Raw genomic sequence first — 12525 nt, forward strand, 5'->3', positions numbered from 1 at the left:
AAGAAGGCTCTGGTGACTGTCATTTACACTTCTTGCTTTAGTTGTACTTTATGGTGTTGTTTCAGTCAACACGCGGTTTTACCTGGGCACTTGCATTTTGTTTCTAGCAATGGGAGAAGAGCTTTTTAAGGTTTTAATTAACAAGTTAAAGCCTTTGGACTCAGGAGACGATGATTTCTAACGTATCATGTTTATTTCTCCTGATTTTAAAGCTCTTGGCTAGGATGAGGGAAGTGGGACCAAAAGGGTTTGGCTTATCTGCTGATGGTTTATTTGTGAGGACGTGTTATTTGTGAGGATGTGTAGATTTTGGACGTCCAGTTCTGGATTATTCTGTTTGAGGGAGAAGTTGACTAGCAATACTTTCTCTGCTTCCTTCCATGTTTTATCTCAGTTTGAGACCTCCTTCCCACTGTTTTCTACCTCAAGAGCATGCACCTCCCTCTCTCACCCATCTGTATTACAAAATTTACTGGCGATATAGTATGTTTTCTGATTAATTTGACGTTTAAATTTTTCTTGTAACCTTTCTGTTTTAATGTCTTCAAAAGATGACTTTTATATTATTTCTAATCTAGGGAACAAACTATGGAGTTACAAGGAAACTGGAGACTATTTGTGGTAGGGTTCTTTTATTGGAGAAAGCTAAAGTAAATTTGGAGAGATTAATAGAATTATAGCAGAGGAAGTTTGGAATGTAAATCTTTCTTTGATCCTTCTGCGGCATAGGCTTATTTTGGAACATCAAGCCAAGTATTGATCTCAGGAAAAATAAAAGGGGACGAGAAAATGGAGAAATTGAAATGGAAGTCTTAATGGAAATTGACAATATAAAACTTCACCTGTAAAACCACAGTTGCTAACCTTTTTATATACGTTCTCAAGAATTGTTTTGCTTAGTATTTAGGTTTTGCAGATCAGCCACATCAATACCATTTACCCATGAGTATCGTATGAGTAATGTTTCTATGGAAAATTGTGTTTAGAATTCCAAATTAAACAGAGCTGTTCTTGTTTTACTGGCGTAGATGAAACCTCCATTCATCTCCACTTGCCAAGCTGTGGGAATGTGTGCTCTCCCAACTTAAGCCAGAGGTAGGTGAGGTCGTAGATTTAGAGATGCACATGAGTCCCTATGGGAACTGGTAGAGTTGTTAGATCCAAGTCCCTGCAGGTAGGGAGGCGCCTTATGCCATGGTCCCCGTTTATAGCTTACTCAGAGCTCCTGTTGAGTTTTTATTTCTCTCAAAGAGCAAACAGTCGGAGTAGTAATAACCCAGTGGTGTTGAATAATGCTTGGAAGTCTTAGGGTTTGGAGTTGGATGCCAGGCAGTCTGAATTGATTCTCCATTTCTTCACGGATTCTGTTTGTGTCTTTAGGCTTAGTGAAGCGTCTCTCCATTCGCAAGATGAAAACGGTAATCATGCTGAGTGCCTACTATGTGGCGTTATGAGGACGAGACGAAAAATATTTCCTGGCCCAGAAGTGCCCGATAAATGGTAGTTGTACTAATACGTTGTTAACTGTAGCTAAATAGATAATCTGTTACTGCTCACTGTGGATTAGGCTGTGTTATAATTGCGACTGGAAATAGGGGTCTCCAATAGCTGCTCTGAGGATGTCCATCTTTCCTGTGAGGTGTTCAGGACCCCCCTCCCCCAACTTCTTCTGTGTCTCCTCCCCACATAGCCGTTAGCTTCTCGAACACGTGCTTCCAATTTGGTGAAAATGCACGTGGGGATTTCTCATGATGTAGTGAGAGATGGATAGAAACTTGATTTTATTTGTATTGATAGTGATTTTCTGTATCTGTTCCAGGTAGTGTGTTAAACTTACATAATTCTTTCATAAGTTAATGTTTTATCTTTTGTATCATTTAATCATCCCAACGGGTCTTGGAGAGAGATTATTTTTCTCATTTTACAAAATTGGAGAATGGAAGTTTTGAGAGAGAAAGTAATTTACCTAGAATAATATAGATAATAATTACTTATATTTCAGAGAAAACCCAAAGTCTTTCTAGCAAGGGCAATATGAGAAAGGTGAAATGAGTCTTTGATAAGGTGAAAAATAGGTAGTGGAAAGAGGCTACTGGTAATATACAGGGGAAGAGATAAAACATTGACCTTATGCCTGTGCCTTTTTCCATTTATGTGATTCTCAGTAAAAATTTCTATAAACACAGTTTCTGGGGCAGGAACACACAATTAAACTTTTGATGTTTGAAAAAAAAAAAAACTTTTGATGTTTGACAGATAACCTTTTAGAGATGTTGTACATGTTTACGTTCCTACTGATAGGTTCTGGTTTCCTACAGACTTGATAACACAGAGATGTAAAAGTATTTCGCATCTTTGTTACTGTATAAGGCAACCCCCCCTCCCCCTCATTGTTTAAATTTGATTACTGGTGCTGTTGAACTACTCATTTATGTTAATTGGTCATTGGTGTTTCTTTAATGTCCTTGGTTCGTTTTTCTATTAGGCTATTCTTTTTAAATTCGTTGTAAACTCTATGTATGTTAGAGATTTAGGCCTCTTCTAGTGGATGTTTCAGTCTCCCATTTTGTTTTTGGTCTTGAATTTCACAAGTAATTTACGCTGTCACTTTTGAAATGTCACACAGACTCTGATTATCCCTTACTAAGTACATTTAAAAAGAACAAAATATTAAGCTCATTTTGGTTAAAATAACATGGTAATTCCCTGTATGCCGAGCCAGTGATTTTTCAATTGAAGGGATTGTCGATGTTTTCTTGTAATTTTAATGTATTGTCGTTTTATTGCTAATGATCTATAGTAGTTAACGTTCCTTAGCAAATGGATATGTTCTTCATCTTCTCTGCATTTTAATTGTCAGATTTAAATGTGACATTTTTCCTATTGTTTTTACCTCCAGTCTTAATTTAGTCTTTTCTTTAAAATGCTGTGTAAATAAGATTAGATTCAAACTTGTTTGGAAATATGATAGTTCTTACAGGAAAGGACTCAGTTTTGAAAGAGTTAATTTTGTTTTCCTGCAAAATAAAGAGTACTCCAGGTTGACTTCCAGGATTGTGTTGAGATAAAGATATGCTTTGGAAAGAACAGATTAAATTTTGTTGTGACAAATTAGGAGTTCAACCATGTACTACTTTCTGTACTTCAGTTTAATTGGTATGTTGTGGGCAGTGACCACTTGGCCTTTGTTGTTGAGGCAAGAAAGAATCTTCCAAATTTATGACCGCAAGGAAATTTTGTTCTACCGATGGATTATAAAAGATCTCGTGGCAGATTTGCGTTTTGGAGGTTGTTTTTGTTTTGTTTGGCTTCTTTTTGTTTTTTTAAGAGGTGAGTGGTGGTTTGATGTTTGACACTTCATACCGTATTTAAACATGTGAACTGAGGCAACGTGCCTTTTATATACAGTGTGTAATACTCTTGGGCTGTAGTCATTCTCTTGGTTTAGCTTTGGGCGTTTTGAGTTAGTTCTTAACCCAGTAATGATAGTTGGGTGCATTGTCTATCTGGACTTGGGAACTAGTAGCTCATTCTGAGATTATGTGGTTGGCTTCTTTTTACTCTGCTCTGGTCATTGTGTTTACAAAGTGAAGTAGCTGATTTCAGCCGCTTGGCATTGCTGGTGGTTCATCTCTATTTTCTACAAAGTCGGGGTCAGTAATGAATTAGTAAAGGTGAGTTTAGAATTCCCATCCACAAACATGCTAGCCTAAGTTTTAGCTAAATTGAACCCAAAGTGCATAATTTCCCCAACTCTGTTTTTTTCTTAAATGTTTGTTTATTTTTGAGAGAGAGAGGGAGACACCGAATCCGAAGCAGGCTCCAGGCTCCGAGCTGTCAGCACAGAGCCGGACGTGGGGCTCGAACTCACGAACCGCGAGATCGTGACCTGAGCCGAAGTCAGAAACTGAGCCACCCGGGCGCCCCTCCCCAACTCTGTTTAATTCCCAGGATGTTTTCCCCTGCATTTTGGAAATGGGGAGAGGGAGCTGCTTAATTTTATTTCTTTGAATGGAGCCTCTGTAGCTTTTGTTTCTCATCGATCCCGTCCATGCCAGGTAGATTCAGAGATTGATTCATTCGGGAGTTTGTATTTGGCTATTTTAGGATTAGCTAGAATAAGGTTAAGATTGAAATATGTTAAGGAATATGGAACAGGTTTCTTCAAATTGGAGGCAGAATATCACAGTTACGAGTGCAAACTCTGGAGCCCGACCTTACGTTAGTTGTGGGATTATAGGTGAGTTATTTTAACCTCGGATAGCCTCACTTTTCTCATCGGTGGAGCGGGCTTTACGGTTGTGCTGGTCTCACAGAGTTGTGAGCATGAAATACGTTAATGGGTATAAAGTGCTTGGCGTAGTGCCTTGTGCTTGCCACGTGGTAGTTGTTGTTCCAGTCTTCTGTTGCTTATGATTCTGTAGTTCTAAAACGTGTGTATCTGTTTCTGAATGTGTGTGAGATTAATTTTGAGTAACCACTGCTTTAATTTAGGTTCAGTTCTATCTAGTAAAGAGCATCTCTGAGGATATTCTGCTTCATTTCAAGATTGAAGCCAGGGGACAAATGTAAATAAATAAAAAGGGAACCTTCTGCTAATGAGTGATCAGGCGTTTAGCATCATGGGTACTTTTGATAAAGTACTGGAATACATTGTAAAACTTGATTACAGTTATAAAATGATTACAGTTGATAGTTTCTTGTGGAAATAACTTTCATGACTTAGAGAAAAACACCTTTCCTCAGATTCACTTAAAATAACTTGGGCACGGTATTTTCTTTCTCTACGTTTTATATTCAGTTCCATTCTAAACCAGAAGAATAAAAGAAGTTGCAGTTTGGTGTTCCAGTTCTTTCGAAATTAAATGTAGCCTTGCTTAGCAGAAGTACTCCACTGGTCTTGCTTTTGTTGGCATAGAACTCCGTTACAATCTGGAGGTTTTAAGAACAGAAGGAATAACCGCTTTGTAAGCTTCCTTAAACATATGCATAGAATATTGGGGGACTACTCATGGTAGAGCCTAAAAATATGTTTGTATGTGTATGTAAATCCTGTTTTGCTGTATTTGATATAACTTAGAGCATCCTGTTTTCATCCTGTTATCCTGTACATTGACTTCGCAAATTAAAAGGGCTTTTTCATTTATAGATGTTTTCCTGCCCCCGAGTCTCTAACAGTGGGTCTGTTTTTTAGTGGACTCGCTTGCCCATTGCGTCCTACTCTTGGTTTTATTTGAACAATGAAAACTTAAGGAACCTAGTATGTTTTCACAAATAGCCCACAATTATAACGAATGGTGGGACAAAATACAACATAATCTTTGAAGCTGGCTTACTCTGTTTTTGATTTTTTAAGTGTTTTACTCACAGGGAAGATGATTGGAGCCCATGCTGCAGTGGTTTGTAGGTCTGGTTTTACTATTCTAAATTAATTAGGTGTAGGAGCCTTTAAAATCCACATAGTAAATTAGGTAGAGGTAGTTCCCTGTCTTGATGATTATATGGAAATTAGTTAATGTATTTGATTTAAAAAATTCAAATGGTTTTAGTCAATTTGGGGGTCTATTTATTCCCAGTGAGTTTAGATTACCCACCAATCGTTAATGAAATTATAATTTCCAATTTACTTCTCATAATTACAAATATGCTAAAATATTAGGACATTTCATTAATTTAGGGACGACAGCTGTGAGCTGGAAGAGGTTTTGTTTTTATTTTATTAAAAAAATGTTTTTAATGTTTATTTATTTTTGAGAGAGAGAGAGAGAGAGAGAAGTGAGCAGGGAAGGGACAGAGAGAGAGAGAGACAGAATCCGAAGCAGACTCCAGGCTCTAAGCCATCAGCACAGAGCCTGACGTGGGGCTCGAACTCACGAACCGTGAGATCATGACCTGAGCCGAAGTTGGACTCTTAACCAGCTATGCCACCCGGGCACTCCTGAAGAGGTTTTGTTTTTCAAGTTTTATTTGTATTTATTTAAATAATCTCTGCACCTAATGTGGGGGTCAAACTCCTGGCCCTGAGATCAAGAGGCACATGTTCTTCTGACTGAGACAGCCAGGTGCCTTTAGAAGAGGTTATATTAAAAATAAATAAATAAATAAATAAATAAATAAATAAATAAATAAATAAAAATGCAGGTTTATTTTCAAATAAATATGTAGTCAGTTCTAGAGCAGAGGTTTCTATCCGTGGACCTGAGACCCTCAGGAGTGGCAGCAGGTAGGTTGCTGAGTTATTATAGTAAAAGGTAATGGGAATTAATATAGTTACTAAGTATTATCTGAACGGAGATAGTTTATATACACACACACACACTACTATTTTCTAAGTTACCTGAAGAAGTTGTGACTAATAGAATGCAAACCATTTAAAAGTGGCATTCATAATACTTTAAATCATCACTCGTTGTTTTAGAAGTACAAATAGTGAATGTTTTTGATGTTCGAAAGGGTTTCTTAAAATTCAGGGTGTTGGAAACTTTTTGTACTATGGTAACAACTTGATTTCTGTAGTTTATCACTAATTAGTTAATGATATATAACAACATATGGCTAGTAATAGGAAGCATTGTTAAAGCATTGCTGTTTTGCAGTTGTACCAGAAGAATTGTGCACTGAAAAATTGGTCTGTTACTTAGTGGCTTTAACTACATTTTCTATACATGCAGTGGTATTTATAGATTTTTCTTTGGCTAGACTGTGAAGTTTTTTAGGGGAAGAGAATAGATCTCAGCTTTGTATTTCTAGGAAGAAGAGCAAAGAGTGTTATGCTGAAATGTTGAGTGAATGAATGACTAAAAAAAAGTGTGTGCAGTTAGGCTTTTGAACTCAAAGAGTCGTAAAAATTAGCTTTTACTATTCTTTCTTTTGATACGGAGACGTCCCTCGTGTAAGGAGCAAAGGAGGATTTCCTTTAGTCTTAAACCATTGGAAAGGGCTTTTATGGACTAGGTCATGAAATTTCGAAGAGCCAGCATTGAAAAACTTCTGCAGGGTATGAGTAATGGTCTCGAAGTATGTAGGTCAAACTCTATTGAACTCTTGCTATTTCCGGGAGTGGCCTCAGTTTCTGTCTGGACCGTTCGTTGTTTTTTCTCTAGGTCTTTCCTGTAATATTCTCTAGAACTTCACTCCTCCCAAAGTGTGGTCACCAGAGCAGGAGAGTACTAGTAGTTGTGGGAGCCTTTTAGAAATGCAGTCTCAGGCTTCGCTCGAGGTCCACTGAAACAGAATTTTTATTTTAATAACATTTCCAGAAAATTCATAGGTTCCTTACAGTTTGAACACAAAAGGATCCTTGAATACTTTTGTTGAAGCCAGTGTGTTTTTTTAAAATGCCTAATCAAATGAGTAAAACTATTTTCATCTACTCTTACCGTACTGTTTATTTAGATTTTGTGACGAATGATAAGAATCGTTCACTGTTGTAGTGAATCTTGAGATTTTAAAGCAGGGATTGTGTAACTCTAGAGAGAGGGAGAGGGGGAGGAACACTTTCAGGATATTTTACCACAGGAACAGAAAGAGATTGGGAATTTTGATGTACGGTGTGGACTTGGTAGGAGGTGGGGCAGAAAAGCTGGTGATTTACTGATAGGACAGGACACTTAAAAATACTTCCGTTCTGTAAGTAGAACTCCACGGAGGGCGAGGCTATCAAGCACGGAGGGTCAGCAGTGCCCTTTACTGCTTTTGTTGACTATGGACGTTCTCAGTTCTCAAGATCGGTCTAGGAGAGGGAAGAGGGCTTTTGTTTGCTCTGGAGGGGAGGGTTTGGATCTTACAGAACTCAGAATGTTAGGGGAATAACTTGAGGGATTGATAAGCATTTCCCGTAAAATTTTCTTCACCCCTTTTTATTTCCTTACCTTCGAGTTGACTTCTCCGGTCTCCTTAGCCCCCACTTTCAGTGAGCCGCCGACAGCAGTTCTTAGCCCAGCATGTCTCTTCCCACCCAGGCCGCAATTAGCTTCGCTCCCACTTCAGCTCCCTCGAGTTCACATCCTGGAGAATCACCAGCGATTCTCAAATGGGGGCAGTTTTGTGCCCCTGCTCCCAGGGAACACTGAGATCTTTCTGGGTTGTCACAGTTGGACCTGTGGGGCCACTGGCTTCCAGAGGCGAGAGGCGGGGGACGCTGCCGAAACGTGCTGCGGTGCCCAGGGCGGCCTCCACGGCCGCCAGCCCTGTCGGTGAGCGGGGGCTGAGCAACCCTAACCCGGATTGCCGCCACAGTCCACCGTGGGTCTGCCCGTTGCCGGTGTAATGTTCCATTGCAAGCTTTCACGAGTTCCCGTCGCCCATGGAATGAAGTCTGAAGTCCTTGGGACGGGATAGGAACGGTTTGTTTTTTTTGTTTTTTTTTTATTGCTTTGAAGCTTCATCTTTTGTTCTTGGAGGTTGGTTGGCCCTCTGCTCTCCTGTAGGCTTAATACTTGCGGTTTGCCCTTGATACCACAGTGCCTGTATGCGTCTATGGGCCTACCTACACCTTTCTTCTGGCCTACAGTGGCGCACGCCCCCCCTCCCCCTCCCCCTCCCCTCCCCCCCCCCCCCCCTTTCCGTCTGGGTCCACTTAACTTCTTCAGAACTGCTCAGGCTTTTGCCTTCTCTGTGAACCCTTTGTCTCTGCCCTGTTGGTACCTTATTTATTATATATGCATTTATTATATCACAGTCAGTATGTTCTGTTTGCATGACTTTGTTACCTACCACATTATATCCTCTTTGAGGGAAAGGTTTGTGTTTTATTCATCATTGTATTCCAAGTATTTAGAACAGGTCCTGATACAAAAAGATCTCTTAGATGTTTAGTTGGAAATGCGTGTTCTTCAAGGGATGTATGATAGTCAGGATAATTTGGGAATTAGCTTACAGATGAGATTTTACTATAATTTATGTCCTGTGCAGTGAGACTTCTACATGTGGTCTTTTCTCCTCACCCTCGTGCTTTCTGTGGCTGCCATCCCTTTTCAGATGTCATTTTGTCTTCTTTTGCTTCTCATGATAATTTAAATGGTACTGATACCGTAAGTCTTTTCATTCAGTATCACGTAGAAGGTTTTACTTTCAGGTTAAGTTTTAATCTCTTGCTACTTATTGGAGAAACTTAAATCTGTAATGGCACATTTTTGGGGATCTCTTCTATTCAAGAGGGAAGGGTGCTACGGTAATTACAGGTTTTTGAGGGTTGGGGTGGGGAGAGAAGTGATGGATTCCTCTTCGGAAAAATAAGAAACAGAAGGAGACCTGTTGGGAAAGGAGAATGCTACTTTGGATTTATTTAAATACTTTTTTTCTATGTTGCTTAGTGCACCGGTATAAGGAAATAAATTGCACCAATTGTAATAACCAGCTCAAAAGCTAGTCTGAATTTGAAATATGTGCCCGGAATTTAGGTGCCTTGTGTAAATCCTATCTGATAGGTTGTGATTTTGTTTAAGTAAATATTCTTTGATGTGTTGAACTTTTTTGATAATTAGGATAATCTTTAGGCCAGACATTTTCTAAAATAGAAGTTTTAAGTTAGTGAAAGCTTAATTAAGGTGACAGTATTTTTGCTGCGTATCAAAGCCTTACAGTTGTGAGCTGTGTTACTAGAAATAAGTTCCTTTAAAATTCTTTCGTTTATAATATTGTTCTGATGAGTACATTTTTATTTTCATCCACAGAAGTTGCTTGTGCTGTAGACACGAAGGGTAATTGAATTGGTGTGAGATTGCATAGAGGTGGAAATGTGTTAGCCTCATGAAACACTTATCCACTGCTATAATTATTGGGTTGGTAGGTAGTTTAGTTGTCTTTCTTATGCAAGTTTACTTTTTTTCCCCTTAAATCAAAGACCACTGGCAAAGGCCCATCTCTGTAGTTAGAATCTAATTTGCATAGAATAATTCCCATAGGCGTTATTTGCAAGGTTACTTTGAAATTTAGAAATCAAGTGTTTTCTTCAAATTGGTTGTCTCTACTAGCCAAAATTATATGTTATGTATTTGGCCATGACACTTTTTCTGAAGAAAGTTAATTGTAACTATTTGCTTCAGCAGACTTACGACAGAACAGTGAGTAAACATAGATTTTCTTCTTTCAGGCTTAAATTAGTCACCTTCCCTAAGAATATACCAGCATTCCTTAAAGGGAAAAATATGTATACAAAAAAAAAAAAATACACACACACACACACACACACACACACACACACACACAAATTCCCTTGAGATGTAATTTAGTGCAAATTTAGAGGTAAGATGGTGACAACTACCATTAACTTTCACGTATAAAAAAGCCCCGCCAACTACTATTAAGATTGTTTGCTAACTTTATGACAATGTTTGCCAATGAATTTATGCTTTTATTGGACAAGCTATTCAGTTATCAGTCTGTTCACATTACTGGTATTTATAAGTCCCAAGAAATGTGTGTATTTTTTAAAAAATTTTTGAGATGATTTCATTGAGTACCTTAAGTTGAATGCCCACTTCAGACATAATGACTTGTACTTTAACCTGCATAGAATTTTAAAAATTAAAAAAATCAATTCAAAACAAATCTATTTGTTAGGAATTAGCTGCTGCTTTGAAGTGGGGGCAATTCCTCAGTAGGAAATAAGGTAGCAAAATGGGGAGCAGAAAAAGATAAGAGTCTGGAGAATATTTTTACCTGTATTTTGTGCCCTTGAAGCATTTCTTCATATTGCAGTGAGAATAGGTAAGTGCCAGTGGAAAAAATTGTGTAGAGCATTTAACTTTGCTGGTAATTTCTATTCATTAAAGTTGGGTAAAATGGGATTATAATGTATATCTCTACAACAGTTGTTGCTTTATATCATATTGTTGTTCAGCCTGTTAGGACTGTGGGTTATTTTGGAGGTGTGTATTGGGGGTGGGGGTGGGAAATGGTGGGTGGTGATAGGGGCGTTAGAGGGAGTATCTTAGAAATTTTGCTTGTTTCCTATTCCACCATTCCTGCTATCCTCTATATGTTAGTTATGTTAGTTTAGATTAGTGTGGGGGATGTTAGGAGTGGCCTGGTTTCTTTCCTTCTTTTTCCTAGCCAAGGAAGTATCGCCTGGGGATGCTGGAGGAGAGGCTAGTTCCGATGGGATCAAAGGCACGAAAAGCAAAGAACCCTATTGGCTGCCTTGCTGACAGGTGTAAATCAGGAGTACCCATCAATATGGTTTGGTGGAACAGAGTCACAGAAAACAATTTACAGGTAAAAATAATTTTATTAGACATTTTTTGAAAGTGAATATCTTGGCTGCTTTCTGTGTCTGTGTGGGTGGTGGGTGTGAAGGTTGGATGGCTTAGTTGATATCCTTAGGTGATTTTTTTTTTTTTTTTTTTTTTTTAAATCGAAGTAAGTTTAGTGGCCCATTAACCAATTCATTGATTTTCTGTGGTGGCTTTTGAGCTTTCTCTGCTTGTAGTTATTTTCCTATTCTTTTATTAAATTTAGTTTTTCCCTTTTGGATTTTGTTAAGTTATGAGTTCAAATTATATTTCATACACAGTTATTCAGGGTACTGTATTCAAAAGTCGTTATAAAATTTATCATAGAAGTCTCATTTATTTGCAATCTCAATAACAGGAAGCTTCATATGTTGTTTTTCTGTACATTTTTTACTACTAAATAAAACTTGTATGTAAATGACTTGTTACGTGTTGGTTCTAAAACCAGCTTCGACAGTATGTTGTCATAGAGTTGTGGCAGGCACATTTCAGTCTATCATTGCTAAATAATGAAAATGGATTTTATCACAAAGGTTAGCTTTTCAGTAAGATTCTGAAGTACCAGGGGAAAGGTTTGAATTATATTCAATTGTAATTTGGATAATAATGATTGTATTCTCCTTTAATGACACTGGTGATGGTATAATACAGACCTGTTAATCAGACCTGCAGTCTAGGTGGAAGTTGAATATCCTTCTCCCCAAACTTTCAGAACACATGGGTATTTTTAATGCGTTGCTAGCCCAGAGGCTGTAAGCCCACATACATACACCACATGCAGAAAACATACAACAAAGTTAACAACTCGGTTTTATTTCTGTCACCACTTTGTGTTATGAAGGGGTTCCACGATACTTTGGTCTGTTCGGTATTAATACCACAGCGATATCTATATTCCCTTGGGCATAGAAATAAACAAGTTACTACAAAAATATTGCGAAACATAGCATTTGCCCCAAGTGAAGTTTTCATAGTATTTCCTAAAGGTAAGGAAAAGTTTTGGGGGGTGGGGAGGGTCCCCAGGATAATATCCTCAAAATTTCCTTGGAGAGTTTTGAATCTGGCAATAATGAATAGCAGTACAGTTCGTTGAATTTTTATCTTTGAGATTGGTAGGAGAGAGATTCGATGTTGACGGTTAGAATTATTTTTCAGTTTTAAAAAGAAAGTCTGAAAATAAATTGCACCCTAACTAGACAAGAACAGAGACGAGTGGAGGTGGAGTTGGCGTGCGGGCTGTGGGGCGTGATACTGGTCGTGCAGGGGCAGAGCCACTCGGCCTCTCCACAAT

General features: G+C 38.3%; 1 protein-coding gene across 5 annotated transcripts in view; it reads left to right on the top strand.

Moving 5' to 3' along the window:
• The window catches only part of PAN3 (poly(A) specific ribonuclease subunit PAN3), a 129952-nt gene that overhangs the window by 23601 nt on the left and 93826 nt on the right, over positions 1 to 12525 (top strand). For 3 of the 5 annotated variants that reach the window (XM_027064610.2, XM_027064611.2, XM_027064612.2), the window contains exon 5: positions 11056 to 11217. The exons of the other annotated variants lie outside the window; for them this stretch is intronic. In XM_027064610.2, coding sequence (XP_026920411.1) covers positions 11056 to 11217 — 162 coding nt within the window. The remainder of the gene's footprint in view (positions 1 to 11055; positions 11218 to 12525) is intronic. 5 annotated transcript variants of the gene reach the window in all.

Source organism: Acinonyx jubatus, chromosome A1 (assembly GCF_027475565.1).
Source record: "Acinonyx jubatus isolate Ajub_Pintada_27869175 chromosome A1, VMU_Ajub_asm_v1.0, whole genome shotgun sequence".
Taxonomy (NCBI): domain Eukaryota; kingdom Metazoa; phylum Chordata; class Mammalia; order Carnivora; family Felidae; genus Acinonyx; species Acinonyx jubatus.